Source organism: Heptranchias perlo, chromosome 3 (assembly GCF_035084215.1).
Source record: "Heptranchias perlo isolate sHepPer1 chromosome 3, sHepPer1.hap1, whole genome shotgun sequence".
NCBI lineage: Eukaryota > Metazoa > Chordata > Chondrichthyes > Hexanchiformes > Hexanchidae > Heptranchias > Heptranchias perlo.
The window spans coordinates 78,303,495-78,319,775 of NC_090327.1; the positions used below are offsets into that span (position 1 = coordinate 78,303,495).

A 16,281-nucleotide genomic window follows, 5' to 3' on the forward strand; every position below is an offset into this window, starting at 1 on the left:
TGACTGCTGTACAACTGTTTAGTAGGCAGCCAAAAACAGTGCCGGCAAAAACTTCTCTGCAGACAGAATTAAGTTTTCAGTTAGAAAACCGGCCAAAACATGCTTCAAATGACTAACCTGTAAGTAATGGATGAGCCCTTTAAATAGCGCTGCTGAAAGGTCCTTCCTGGCTGTTAGTACGAGTTGCTGGGCGAGATTAACAAGTGGTGAATACTAATATCAAGCTGGGGCATACTAATATCAGGAAAAAGTCCTACAACAAGCATACCACCCTAATCTGAATATTTTACCCATGGTGGACACCTATAGAGCAGCCAGATCCAATATGGTGGATGGCGCACTTCCAGATAGTAATAAGCGAGCACGCCTCACCCGACATATTCCATGTTTAGTCATCCGTTTCGCGCCTGAAAAAAGGGCACCGCGTCATCGAATTTCTAATATTGGCGAGGGTGTTTATTTTTGCAGCGTTAATTGACAACCCGCAGCTGTCGACGACAAAACAAATATCCTGCCTCTCTCCCCGATAAAGGCAACGACCAAGCGGACGCTGTTCGATATATTTGTCAGTGCGACCGTTCAAAACCGATTCAGCTCGCGCCCAACTGGGAGAGAAGGGAGGGGGAGGGGGAGGGGCGGCAGGTGCGGGGCACGCTGACAGAACGCGGGAGCCACTGCTGCCGTTTGACGACGCTGACGTGGCCCCGCCCATGACGCGAACGGTGAGAAGCGCACGTCAGTCAGGAGGCGGCGTCCGCCCTGACGTTCTTCTCCAGATCATTGCTGGCAGAGAGGATAAGGCTGAATGAAAGTGACTGGCCGGCGGAGATTAATACACACCGGCCACTCGCATGTTGTTTTCCTTGTAGCTTCGACAATGGAAAGAGCTGTGTGAAGGGATCTAACTTACCCCATTCGGATTTCATTTTTAAAGTGTTCTAAATATTATTAATTCATTATTTTATATTTATTCTACCTGGGAATTAGATTTAATTTTATTCTATTTATTATATTTATTATTTTTTTTAAATCTCCGATTTGCTGTAGTCAATCTGCCATGGCAGAAAAGATCCCAACGGGAATGGGTAAGAAAACATCCCGATCCACAGCCTCCCTTCCCCCGGAGCCCTTGGAGATCATCAGGAGCAAGGCTTGTTCCAGGAGAGTAAAAATCAACGTTGGGGGACTTAACCACGAAGTCTTGTGGAGGACATTGGAAAGGTTACCCCGGACCCGTTTGGGGAAACTGAGAGATTGCAACACCCACGAATCCCTGTTGGAGACCTGCGATGATTATAACCTCGATGAAAACGAGTACTTTTTTGATCGCCACCCGGGGGCTTTCACGTCGATTTTGAATTTCTACCGCACTGGGAAATTGCACATGATGGAAGAGATGTGCGCGCTCTCCTTCGGCCAGGAACTCGATTACTGGGGGATTGATGAGATCTACTTGGAGTCCTGCTGCCAAGCCAGGTACCACCAGAAAAAGGAACAAATGAACGAGGAACTGAGGCGCGAGGCTGAGACCATGAAGGAGAGAGAATGCGAAGAGTTTGATAACTCGTGCTGTCCCGATAAAAGGAAGAAGTTGTGGGATCTGCTCGAAAAACCCGGCTCTTCAGTCGCTGCTAAGGTAAGGTGCTGATGGGGTTTCCCATAAAGAGACACAGTCGGCTTGATTCTTTCACCAGCACAGATTTGCAGGCAGATACAGTCACACTCTGAATGAAATAAACCTATACTTCAGTTCATCCTTTTAATCGAGTCACCATTAAAGATGTAAAATCGCTTTATTTTGCCTTATTCTTTACTCACTGGACTTTTAAATTGTCAAACTTCTGAACCATTTCCCACTGCGTGTTAGCCAAGCTGTCAGTTCAAACGAATGACAGGGACAGTGCTGAAGCCCGTTGTCATGGTGATTTGACGGCTTGTAAATATTACTTGTGCTGTTGCAATATTTAATATTTTAAATGGAAACGACGCAGACTTTTATGAGAAGGTTAGAAAAGTTAAAGTATGTCGATAAGATTCAAACGACAGTTTTGAATACTGCATGGAACACTATTATTAAATAGCGATATGTTTGTGTCATTGTGTGGTTTACGATCCATAAACAGCACCGTTCATGTGTCTTTCATTGTCAAAGGATAAAACTTAAAGCACAATTTCAGATTCGTTGCGGCGATAATAACTGAACCTATCTGAGTGGAAAAAATATATTATAACAACCTAAAGGATTGATGGAAAGAGGACGAGACGATTAAACTTGTTGGTTGCTTCACTTTACCATTCTCGCGCAGAACCAAATAGGTCGGTTTAGAAAACAATTTTGTTACTTCTCTTTAAGTGTTCCTATTATGGAATTCCTTTGTTGGTATTCATTGCCTGATTATTTTGCCTTGTTTCTTGCTACGCTATCGGCACCCCCCCCCCCCCTCACACACACACACACACACACCAAAAAGAAAGAAACCAACATACAAGAAAGGAACGGAATATGTTCCACAAGAACGATATGTTTTGGGCGATTCTCCACGAGAATATTATCTAGAGTTAAAATTAGAATTTCATAATATTTGGGAATCGAATCTGGATCATTATAACAATTAAAATACACAATTTTGCACATTTTCCTACACTGGTTTAAGCTAATCACTACGATACTACTAAAATGATGGATCAACACAAGTTGCACCTTTTAATATTCAAATAGTCAATGATTACAACAATGCTAAATACAATCAATATTCTGTCTGTGTTCCCTAAAGTAGACACTGCAACACTTAGAATTGTTTCCCTTCTCTTAGTGAACAAAAAAGTTTAATGAATGCCTAATAATGGGTGTAAGTAACACTGGCTACTTGGAAACTTGCATTTTTAATGCAGAATTCCAATTTTTTTGAAAAAGAACCCTAAGAAAAATTCTGCAAATAAAGAGAAGTTCCAACTAATTTGCCACCATAGTTAATCTCTGCCTTCTTTGCTTGATTTAAACGCAGCAAAGTGCAAGGAAGGGAGGGGGTGAGGGGGTATGGGAGAACCACAGGTAGCACGCTTCTGGTTTGTGGTATACATTTTCTTAATTCCTCTATACACAAACTATCAGTGAGCTTCTCCATTTCTGCAATGCAATGTCTCACTCACATTTCTCCAGCTCCGCAATGCATTGTTTCAATACCATTCTTTCATCTCTGCAACACTCTAAAGCTGTGGTTATATTGCACTGGTGTTCTGCCAACAGTAGGTGCAGAGTGTGATTCTCATGTTATGTTACTTGGCTGAGATTTATGTCATGGCCAACAGGAGGTAGCTCAGTGCAATCTCCTGGCAGATTTTTAAAAATGTTTTAACAGCACAGATGGTAGCATCTGCTTTTTCGAAACAATAAAAAAAACTGCTTAAGTTGATGCAATGCCCAGGAGGCCCAACTTACTGCCAGAACAATCTTTAAACCCATTTTGATACTCCATTGGAGTTATTATCCACGTGTGTCATGCCCAAGTGGAAACTTCTATGCAGTGATGCAAAAATGACAGTATAACTGCACCCCAAGGCTGCAGTTGCTTTGCAGCTAACAGTTCCAAATTATTTTCTGTGTAGTGCAATGCACAGCCCTTAGCCCAGAGTTGTGTTGCTAGCTGTGCAGCCATTTAGATCACAATAAAGTCAGCCACAAAGGACCTCTGCATATCCGTTTTTTTGTGTGCATGTGCAGAGCTCTGCTCTCAGGACTATTTATTTTTAATGATAGGAGAGCAGGCAGTGCCCTTCTTTCATAACATTAAAAATATTCCTTACAACATTTTAAAATTCAGCTTTGCACAAGCTGGGTGGGGCTATACTGCAGCTGATTCAAACTCTAACCTGTGTGAGACAGCCTCCTGGTGGAGTTTCATACTGCTTGGCTTTAGCATGCGCTAGTCTAAGATTGGAATCTAGTACCCAAGTTTATACTTTTGAATTGATGCTCACTCAAAACCATTTCACATTAACACAAAACTGGCAGTATCACTGTTGCCTAGCTCACTTGATGTAACAGGTGCTTCTGTGCCAGTTCCTTAAATTTTTTCATTCTATCTGCTTCAGTCTTCTGTATATAAAGTATTTAATTCTAAACTGTTTGTATGTATTCCCACTTCTAAACCTGCACCCATGTCTTCTGGTTCTAGAGTTTGTGACAATGCCGAACAGATTGGCCCAGAATTTGCTATAGCACTTGCCCATGCTCGTTTAATCTCGATGATATTTTGTGCCACAAGTTGCTAATGTGAGTTGAAAATGGTGCAACGGGCATCTGGGATGTGAGTGAACAGGGCAAACAACTGTACATCTCCTTAAACAATCAGATTGAAGGATTGTGAAATAAACAGCGCAAGGACTGAGAAGGAAGTGTAGGTTAGAATGGTGAATTCAATGTCAAATCAGGTACAGAAAGAGAAGTAAAGAGAGGAAAAGAAAGATGGGATTAAGAGAGAGAGAAAAAAGAGACAAAAAGGAAAAACAAAAGAAAAATTAATTTTAATTTTTTGAAAAAAAATCTCCAACAACGATTAAAACCTGAAGGAATGAGACTCCACACTTGTAACAGTTAATTTTCAGTGCCAGGGAGGTTGACTGGCAGTAATTAACACTTATCACGTCGTTAAAAGGGTACTTAGATTTTAAATGACTTCACTTAACTTTCTGTGGTAAGATTTGTTCATATCTACTGTGCAAATACAGAAACTTCACGCCATTCAATGCATTTCAACGGTGAGCCAGACAGCGAGATGCCATTTTCACAAAGCTAACAGTGGAGCGGCACATCTTGGACAGCAACTTTTGGATTTCCATGTTGAACTGCGCTTGTGCCTTCGCATGAAGTTGCTCTAGCATTTGCACCTATATACTGCCGAGCGCCATTCGCCTCATGGTTATTTTGACAGCAAATTCTGGGCCATTATTACCTCCTGGAATTCATGCTTTATCTCTGTAGTTGCACATCTTGGGATTCAGTTAGCTTTCCTTACTATTGCCACACACTGCACTGTTGGCTTCAGTGGGCTTTCCAGCAATACCTTAAGCTCTCTTCAGTATTGTTTCCCATATCCTAGCGGCATTTAGTTTATATTCCCAATGTCTGTTTCCCCTGTTATTATTAAGGACGTAGTAACTGCACACTTAGAAAATTATAATATGATTAGGCAGAGTCAACATGGTATTATGAAAGGGAAATTGTGTTTGACACATCTATTAAAGTTATTTGAGGGTGTAACTAGTAGGGTAGATAAGGGGGAACCAGTGGATGCAGTATATTTGGATTTTCAAAAGGCATTCGATAAGGTGCCACACAAGAAGTTGTTACACAAGATTAGGGCTCATGGGATTGGGGGTGATATATTAACATGGATTGAGGAATGGTTTACGGACAGAAAACAGAAAGTAGGAATAAATGGGTCATTTTCAGGTTGGCAGATTGTAACTAATGAGGTGCTGCAAGGATCAGGGCTTGGTCCTCAGCTGTTTACAATATATATCAATGACTTAGTTAAGGGGACCGAATGTAATGTATCCAAGTTTGCTGACAATACAAAGCTGGTCGGGAAAGTAAGCTGTGAGGAGGACACAAAGAGGCTGCAAAGGGATATAGACATGTTAAGTGAGTGGGCAAGAAGGTAGCAGTTGGAATATAATGTGGGGAAATGTGAAATTATCCACTTTGGTAGGAAGAATAGAAAAACAGAATGTTTTTTAAAAGGTGAGAGACTAAGAAATGTTAGTATTCAGAGGGATTTGGGTTTCCTTGTACACGAATCACAGAAAGTTAACATGCAGCAAGCAATTAGGAAGGCAAATGGGATGTTAGCCTTTATTGCAAGGGGGTTGGAGTGTAAGAGTAAGCAACTCTTGCTGCAATTATATAGAGCTCTGGTAAGACCACACCTGGAGTACCGTGTACAGTCTCCTTACCTAAGGAAGGATATACTTGCCTTAGAGGTGGTGCAACGAATGTTCACTAGTTTGATTCCTGGGATGAGAGGGTTGACCTATGAGGAGAGATTGAGTAGAATGGGCCTATATTCTCTGGAGTTTAGAAGAATGAGAGGTGATTTCATTGAAATGTATAAAATTCTCTGAGGATTTGATAGGGTGGATGCTGAGAGGTTGTTTCCCCTGACTGGAGAGTCTAGAACTCGGGGTCATAGTCTCTAGAAAAGGGATCGGCCATTTAGGACCATGATGAGGAAATATTTCTTCACTCAGGGGGTTGTGGATGTTCAGTCGTAGAGTATATTCAAGACTGAGATTGATATATTTTTGGACACTAAGGGAATCAAGGGATATGGGACAGGGTGGAAAAGTGGAGTTGCAGTAGAAGATCAGCCATGATCTTATTGAATGGCGGAGCAGACCCAAGGGGCCATATGGCCTACGCCTGCTCTTATTTCTTATGTTCTTCTCTGGTCTCGTTATCTTACATTTGTGCACAATAAATGCCATTTGTCACTCATCAGCCCATCTTCCCAACTTATCCAGATCCCTTTGCATTTGATTTGCTTGTTCCCTATTATCTGATTCCCTTTCCCCAATTTGGTGTCTTCTGCAAACTTAGCTTTGTTCTGTCCCCACCTCCAAATCATTTACGTAAACTGTAAGCAGCAAAGGGGCTAGAGACCCATTGTCATGTCAACACAGCTCCACTCATAACCACCCTTTTCTTTCTTTGGTTTAGTCAATTTTCAGTCCACCTCAGGAGCTTGCCTACATTTCCATCTCTTCCTACCTTATGGATTAATCAGTATCTTAATGTCGCACAACTCCTGTTGTCAAGAAAATCTAGAATTGCCTCGAAAAACTCCAGGAAATTTTTCACATAAGACATTCCTTCCATAAATCCATGCTGATTCCTTCTTACCATACCATACATATCTAGGTGTTACATTATCCCATCTTTCAGGATACGATCCAGAACTCTCAGCAGGTCTGGCGGTATCTGTGGAGAGAGAAATAGAGTTAACTTTTCAAGTTGATGACCTTTTATCAGAACTGGAAGAAGTTAGATATTTAACAGTTTTTAAGTAAGTGCAGAGCCAGGGAAAAGGGGGATGGGGGAGGAAAGAACAAAGGGATAGGTCTGTGCTAGGGTGGAGGGCAGGAGCAATGATGTTATCTAAATCCAAAGCTCTGCGCCATCCTTTTTAACACCATGCAAAAACCAAAACATTACTGTACCCTATATATACTTATATTTGAAAATGTGAAATGCATTTCAGTCTTGGCTTAGAGCCACTTGACAAGTTATTGGTCATTGACTCAGTAACATTGAATCCTTGTGGGTTAACTATATTAAGGAGCTAGCTATGTATGTTATTAGACCAGCTAGAACTACATGTAAGTATTGTGTGACTCACATATGGTAACAGTTAAAAATAGTTCTCCTAATTGCCTGAGAGCCCATTTGCAAAGGAGTATAGCCATAAGTTGATGATGTCTGAGAACAGTAAGTGCTCTGAATCCTCTGGTCTTTTGATCATTGCTTCAAAACAAATACATTGTGCAGTCTGATCAAAATGTTTGCTATACTACAAACCTAAAGTAGGTGCATTTTGTGAAGTGATGTCAGCTTTGAGTGCTGAGTACTGAATATATATATTCAGACAACATCCATGGTCAGCATACATATTGAGATTTCAGTTAACTATATTGGGGTAGAATTTCCGCAGGGGTCCTCCCATTCTCCCATCGTCGCTTTGGCGGATGATCAGTGAAAACCTTGCTGAAATAGCTTTAACGGTCGTATACGCCATTTCTCTTGGGTTTCAGTCAATCTTCCATTGAAGTTACAGTGGGCAATTGGGAGAACCCCTCCGGAAATTCTGCACCATTGCATCTGCATCAGCAAAAAGTCAAATACTCTTGATTATTCCAAGCTGACAAATTTATCAGAAACATTTTGATTCTTTTAGTAATTAGTGGCCCTTGTATAATATCATATCTGCAAGATCTTGCAACAGGCAGGGATATTTTCAAACACATCTGTGAACTCTGTGATGCTAGATAGCAGCTTGGAGCCATCAAGTATCAGAGCTTTTTTCTTCTGAGTGTTGCATATTCACATTAAGTGATGTTACACAAACAGATATCATTACATTTTTCCTAATTTCAAGTTTGCCTTAGATACTCTCTTGTACAGTAGTGCTGGTCACTCTTATAAGTGGTGTGAACATCTTATGTTCAAGAATGTATCTGTACTGCCCAATATCTAATTATACAGTAATGTAACCTGAAGGTGGAACAATAGAGCTCCCTTTGTGATCTGAACTTGATGTCCTATCTTTCACACATGCCTTCATATGCACTTTTTTAATCTTTCCAAAGCAGGACTGAGAAACATTTAGTGAGATGAGGCCAGATATGAATTGTTAGCTGTTAATTTTACAGTCAGCAAGTGAACGTATGGAGTAACAGTCAAAGCAAATTTCACTTACTTCACTTAATCTCTCTTTTCTCAAAAAAAAGGGGAAACAATAATAAACCATGTGCCTTTTTGTGGGAGCTTACTTGTTTTTATTTCTAGACAATTTCTAACTGCAAAAATTATCCTCCTGCATTTTAGCTTCCAGCTCCTGTCAAGACTATCCTTCATAACTCCTTGTTCAAAACCTGGCTGCCCCTGAACATAGGTTTTCCCTTTTTATTACTTCTGACCCCAGGAAGTAGGAGATTCTCACCAGGTCTGTCAACCAAATGGACTACCCCTCTCCCAAGAGTATATTCTCAGCAGACATTTTGTGCTATGACCACATGAATAGAATCGTCCTCACCAGAATGGAGGTAAATATTTGTTGATCATCTGAGATGAGATAACAAATTGCTTAATGGGTCCTGGTCATTATGGAGATGTCTTCATGGCTAGTTTATTAATACCTCAAGCTCCTCTCTGTCACAGTGCTGTAGAAATTATCCGATAGAAATTGTTGATTAGTCACTGGCATGACTATAGTGGCACCGTTTTAGCCAGATGCATTAATTTTAGTACAAAACACCTTACATTCATACAATACAAGTAAATGTATTTTATGTGTGTATATTTACTAAATACAAAATATCTAGCACCATTCAGTAAGCAAGGAAGTAAAGTACTCACAACGATCAAAAAACACTTGCATGCTCTGTTTTTCATTTTACCATTTTACCAACAAACGCACAAAAAGGTTAAAGTACACATGCATACTCCGTGCGAACATGAGTATTGAGATCACATGCCCAAGGACAGTGTCTATTACTCAATTTTTATTTGCTAATCAGCAATGCAATTAGCCACATCCGGATTCCCAATTAGCCAAATGTGGCAATACTGCAGTAGCCTGTGTCTGTTTTAACCTCAGGAATTCACTTTTTAAAAAAAACACAACATTTAGACATAAATCATTCCCAAATCTATTCTGTGAAAAAACATTCAAAATATCCCAAAACGTGATGGCTATATACCGTGTACTAATCTGAAACCATTTGAAATAATGATTTGGTTTATGAGAGAATTGATTTTGGAAGTACTTGTATGAAGTCTGCAGATTTTAAATATTTCTTGGATTATCGCATCATCGACAACACAGAAAAAGTATGAATGATGGGAACTTTGCTGTATGCATAATTTATAAAAGCTTTCATTTATAAATTTTATGGTAAGCAAAGTATGTTTTGATTAATTTATCAATTTTTATCTCTTTATTAAGTAAGATTTATAATGTGCTTATGTTGATCAGTACATTTTGTTGATTTGAATCATAGTACTTGGACTTCTTTTAAATGAACATCTTTTATGCTATGGCCCCAAAATTCCATGGGGGTTCTACAAGGTCTCCTGTCATAACTTCAGCAACAACTTTGGTGTGGGGCCTAGACAGCTGAGGGCACGACTGTCAATGTGGGGACGAAAAGAGGGGAGGATGCACAAAAGGCTAGAGCTGGAGGAACGGAGAGTTCTAGGAGGGTTGTAAGGCTGCAGCAGGTTGCAGAGATAGGCAAGGGTGAGGCCATGAAGGGACTTAAACACCTTGATGAGAATTTTAAATTTGTAGAGTTGGGTGACTGGATGCCAGTATATGTTAGCAAGGACATGGGTGATGGGTGAACGGGACTTGGTTAGGGATAGGACATAGGCAGCAGAGTTTTGGTTAAGCAGAAGTTTATGGAGGGTAGAGAATGGGAGACCAGTCAGGAGAGCAGTAGTATAATGGAGTCTGGAAGTAACAAGGGACTAAATGAAAGTTTCAGTGGCAGATGGACTGAGGCAGGTGCAGAGGCAGGTGATGTTATGGAGGTGGAAGGACCTGTCTTTGTGAGGGAGAGAATATGGGATCATAAGCTCAGCTCGGGGTCGAATGGGACACTGAGATTGCAAACATTCAGGATCATAGAATAACTGGGGAGGAAGATTGAAACAGTGGTCACGGTACGGAGATTGGCTACAATTGAATAGGTAAGATTGGCAGAAGACTGGCAGAACCCCCAAGGAAACAGTGGAGATTTAGTTATGCCAGGATTCGGCCATTTCTGCCAGTTTCTGATTTGACTTGTAAGGTTAGAACTTCCATCCATCCCTTACAAGGCAAATGACGGGTTGGGGCGGTGAGCTGAGGTATAAAGACCTTGCTAAGAATGTATGTGGACCCCTCCATTGGGGTTGAGGCCTGACAAATGGCCTGGACTCCAAAGAGGGAATTTAAAAAAAACTCCTGCTCAGTCCTCTTGCTTGGAGCAGCCCTGGAGTCATAGGCAAAACAGAAGGTGGCTGGCTGAATTTCCGTTGGCATGGAACAGACAGGCTCCAGAGAAGTACCCCATGTGATACTTTCACCTGCTGGGCAGATGAGATGCCCTCTCTCACCAGTGTCCTGGCAAATCGAATAACTAGGGCTGTAGATAGGGCTTTAAACTAAAAAGCTGGGGAGAGGTCAGGTGAGTGGAAATTTAGCAATCTAATGAGAAAAGTCAAGGCAACAGAGCAATGTAGCGATTTGGGTAAAGATAAGCAGAGTATGACAGGAAGGGTCAGAGAGTTTAATGGTAATACTATATCAGTTAAAAAGTTAAAATTAAAGGCTCTTTATCTGAATGCACGAAGCATTCGTAACAAGATAGACGAATTAGTGGCTCAAATAGAGATAAATGGGTTTGATGTAATAGCCATTACAGAGACATGGTTGCAAGGTGACAACGGTTGGGAATTAAATATTCCAGGGTAATTGACATTTCGAAAAGACTGGCAGAATGGAAAAGGAGGGGAGTATCCCTGATAATAAAGGATGACATAAGGACAGTAGTGACAAAGCATCTTGGCTCGGAAGATCAGGAGGTAGGAATCAGTACGGCTAAAGGTAAGAAATAACAAGGAGCAGAAAACTCTGGTAGGAGTAGTTTATAGGCCCCCTAACAGTAGCTGTACCGTTGGACAGAGTATGAATCAAGAAATAATAGGAGCTTGTAACAAAGTTAATGCAATATGACTTTAATCTTCATATAGACTGGACAAATCAAATTGGGGAAGGTAGTCTGGAGGAGCAATAAAAACTCCATGGAAAAAGTGAGCCATCCGTGGCTAACTAAAGAAGTTAAGGATAGTATGAAATTAAAAGAAGAGGCTTACAATGTTGCAAAGAAGAGTAGTAAGCCTGAGGATTGGGAGAGTTTTAGAAACCGGGAAAGGACGACCAACAAATTGATGATAAGGGCGAAAAGAAAATATGAGAGTAAACTAGCAAGAAATATAAAAATAGATTGTAAGCTTCTACCGGTATGTAAAAAGGAAGAGAGTAGCTAAAGTAAACGTTGGTCCCTTAGAGGCTGAGACAGGAGAAATTGTGGTGCTGGTTGTTTTTATTCGTTCATGGGATGTGGGCATTACTGGCAAGGCCAGCATTTATTGCCCATCCCTAATTGCCCTTGAGAAGGTGGTGGTGAGCTGCCTTCTTGAACCGCTGCAGTCCGTGTGGTGAAGGTTCTCCCACAGTGTGTTAGGTAGGGAGTTCCAGGATTTTGACCAGCGATGATGAAGGAGCGGCGATATATTTCCAAGTGGGAGAACCTTCACCACATGGACTGCAGCGGTTCAGGAAGGCGGCTCACCACCACCTTCTCAAGGGCAATTAGGGATGGGCAATAAATGCTGGCCTTGCCAGTGATGCCCACATCCCATGAACAAATATTTAAAAAATTATAATGGGAAATAAGGAAATAGCAGAGATGCTAAACAAATATTTTTTATCTGTCTTCACAGTAGAAGACACGAAAAGCATACCAGAAATAGTGGGGAACCAAGGGGCTAATGAGAGTGGGGGACCTAAAGTAAGTAATTTCAGTAGAGAAAAGGTACTAGAGAAACTAATGGTATTAAAAGTCGACAAATCCCGTGGTCATGTTGACCTACATCCTAGGGTTCTAAAAGAGGTGACTGCAGAGATAGTGGATGCATTGGTTATGATCTTCCAAAATTCCCTAGATTCTAGAACGGATCCAGCGGATTGTAAGGTAGCAAATCTAATACCGCTATTCAAGAAAGGATGGAGAGAGAAAGCAGGGAACTACAGGCCAATTAGCCTGACATCAGTCGTCGGGAAAATGCTGGAATCCATTATTAAAGAAGTGGTAACAGGGCACTTAGAAAATCATAATATGATTAAGCAGAGTCAACATGATTTTATGAAATGGAAATTGTGTTTGACAAATTTATTAGAATTTTTTGAGGATGTAACTAGCAGGGTACATTAAGTGGAACCAGTAGATCTAGTATATTTGGATTTTCAAAAGGCATTTGATAAAATGCCACATAAAAGGCTGTTACGCAAGATGAGGGCTCATGGGGTTGGGGGTAATATATTAGCATGGATAGAGGATTGGTTAACAGACAGAAAACAAAGAGTAGGGATAAACGGGTCATTTTCAGGTTGGCGGACTGTGACTAGTGAGGTGCCGCAAGGATCAGTGCTTGGGCCTCAGCTATTTACAATCTATATCAATGACTTAGATGAAGGAACCGAGTGTAATGTATCCAAGTTTGCTGACGATACAAAGCTAGGTAGGAAAATAAGCTGCGAGGAAAACACAAAGAGTCTGCAAAGGGATATAGACAGGATAAGTGAGTGGGCAAGAACGTGGCAGGTGGAGTATAATGTGAGGTTATTCACTTTGGTAGGAAGAATAGAAAAATGGAATATTTTTTAAATGGTGTGAAACTATTAAATGTTGGTGTTCTGAGAGATTTGGGGGTCCTCGCACAAGAAACACAGAAAGTTAACATGCAGGTACAGCAAACAAATAGGTAGGCAAATGGCATGTTGGTCATTATTGCAAGGGGATTGGAGTACAAGAGTATAGAAGTCTTACTACAATTGTACAGGGCTTTGGTGAGACCACATCTGGAGTATTTGTACAGTTTTGGTCTCCTTATCCAATGAAGGATATACTTGCCTTAGAGGCAGTGTAACGAAGGTTTGCTAGATTTTTTTTTATTTGTTCATGGGAGGTGGGCACCGCTGGCAAGGCTAGCATTTATTGCCCATCCCTAATTGCTCTTGAGAAGGTGGAAGCTACATTATTAAATAAATTTAAAACAGAAATAGACAGTTTCCTAGAAGTAAAGGGAATTAAGGGTTACGGGGAGCGGGCAGGAAATTGGACATGAATTTAAATTTGACGTTAGGATCAGATCAGCCATGGTCTTATTGAATGGCGGAGCAGGCTCGAGGGGCCGATTGGCCTACTCCTGCTCCTATTTCTTATGTTCTTATGTTCTTGCTGCAGTCTGTGTGGTGAAGGTTCTCCCACAGTGCTGTTAGGAAGGGAGTTCCAGGATTTTGACCCAGCGACGATGAAGGAACGGCGATATATTTCTCAGTCGGGATGGTTTGTTAATTGGAGGGGAATGTACAGGTGGTGTTGTTCCCATGTACCTGCTGCCCTTGTCCTTCTAGGTGGTAGAGGTCGTGGGTTTGAGAGGTGCTGTCGAAGAAGCCTTGGCGAATTGCCGCAGTGCATCCTGTGGATGGTACACACTGCAGCCACAGTGCGCCGGTGGTGAAAGGAGTGAATGTTTAGGGTGGTGGATGGGGTGCCAATCAAGTGGGCTGCCTTGTGCTGGATGGTGTTGAGCTTCTTGAGTGTTGTTGGAGCTGCACTCATCCAGGCAAGTGGACAATATTCCATCACACTCCTGACTTGTGCCTTGTGGATGGTGGAAAGGCTTTGCGGAGTCAGGAGTTGAGTCACTCATCACAGAATACCCAGCCTCTGACCAGCTCTTGTAGCCACAGTATTTATGTAGCTGGTCCAGTTAAGTTTCTGGTCAATAGTGACCCCCAGGATGTTGATGGTGGGGGATTCGGCGATGGTAATGCCGTTGAATGTCAAGGGAAGGTGGTTAGACTCTCTCTTGTTGGAGATGGTCATTGCCTGTTACTTGTCTGGCGTGAATGTTACTTGCCACTTATGAGCCCAAGCCTGGATGTTGTCCAGGTCTTGCTGCATGCGGGCCCGGACTGCTTCATTATCTGAGGGGTTGCGAATGGAACTGAACACTGTGCAATCATCAGCGAACATCCCCATTTCTGACCTTATGATGGAGGGAAGGTCATTGATGAAGCAGCTGAAGATGATTGGGCCTAGGACACTGCCCTGAGGAACTCCTGCAGCAATGTCTTGGGGCTGAGATGATTGGCCTCCAACAACCACTACCATCTTCCTTTGTGCTAGGTATGTCTCCAGCCACTGGAGAGTTTTCCCCCTGATTCCCGTTGACTTCAATTTTACTAGGGCTCCTTGGTGACACACTCGGTCAAATGCTGCCTTGATGTCGAGGGAAGTCACTCTCACCTCACCTCTGGAATTCAGCTCTTTTGTCCATGTTTGGACCAAGGCTGTTACGAGGTCTGGAGCTGAGTGGTCCTGGCGGAACTCAAACTGAGCACCAGTGAGCAGGTTATTGGTGAGTAAGTGCCGCTTGATAGCACTGTCGACAACACCTTCCATCACTTTGCTGATGATTGAGAGTAGACTGATGGGGCGTTAGTTGGCCGGATTGATTCCTGGGATGAGAGGGTTGTCCTATGAGGAGAGATTGAGTAGAATGGGCCTATACTCTCTTGAGTTTAGAAGAATGAGAGGCGATCTCATTCAAACATATAAGATTCTGAGGGGGCTTGACAGGGTAGATGCTGAGAGATTGTTTCCCCTGGCTAGAGAGTCTAGAACAAGGGGGCAAGTCTCAGAATAAGGGGTCAGCCATTTTAGACAGAGATGAGGAGGAATTTCTTCACTCAGAGAGTTGTGAATCTTTGGAATTCCCTACCCCAGAGGGCTTTGGATGCTCAGTCGTGAGTATATTCAAGGCTGAGATAGATAGATTTTTGTACTCTAGGGGAATCAAGGGATATAGGGATCAGATAGGAAAGTGGAGTTGACGTTGAAGATCAGTCGTGATCTTATTTAATGGCAGAGCATGCTCGAGAGGCCTTATGGTCTACTCCTGCTCCTATTTCTTATGTTCTTATTTTTTTAAACACATAGGGCTAGAAATTGGGCCATGTAGCGCCTGTTGTTTCGGCGCTACACAGCCTCTCGAAATGCTAAGATGGGGTCTTGACACATTTCCAGCATGACATGCACCGGACGCCACCTTGGTATGGGTATTAGCGCGTGCGCAGAAAGCGAAAGCCGGCAGCACGTAAATTAGGGAGAAAATGCGTACACTGTGCAATTGATTTAAAGTAATAGACACCACTTTGGAACTTAAAGCTCAACTCAACACAGTCTTAACCGCGCGCACCTGAACATGTCTTAGATGGCCTGGAGGACCCACCCACCAGCGCTATTTAAAGGGACGATGCAGGTTTTGCAGGTTGGTTATTGGATTATTGCTTCTGGCTGCTGGTGGAATAGGAAGAGTTTTTTGAAGCTCCCTATACTTAATGAGAGTTGCCACAGTACATTTGAGAGTGGTTTGGCAGGTACATAAGAACATAAGAACATAAGAAATAGGAGCAGGAGTAGGCCAATCGGCCCCTCGAGCCTGCTCCGCCATTCAATAAGATCATGGCTGATCTGATCCTAACCTCAAATCTAAAGAACACAAGGAGCAGGACCCGGCCACTCAGCCCCTGGGCCCGCTCCACCACCCACAGGGCCTTGACCGATCCAAACTCAGCTTCATGTCCAATTTCCTGCCCGCTCCCCATAACCCCTAATTCCCTTTACTTCTAGGAAACTGTCTATTTCTGTTTTAAATTTATTTAATGATGT

The 16,281-nt window shown here is 42.1% G+C and overlaps 1 protein-coding gene across 1 annotated transcript in view; it reads left to right on the top strand.

Annotated features, from left to right (window-relative positions):
* The first annotated feature begins 1,057 nt into the window (after positions 1–1,057).
* The window catches only part of LOC137316329 (potassium voltage-gated channel subfamily B member 2-like), a 332,694-nt gene continuing 317,470 nt past the window's right edge, over positions 1,058–16,281 (top strand). The window contains exon 1 of the mRNA XM_067980398.1: positions 1,058–1,636. Within this exon, the coding sequence (XP_067836499.1) occupies positions 1,058–1,636 (579 nt within the window). The remainder of the gene's footprint in view (positions 1,637–16,281) is intronic.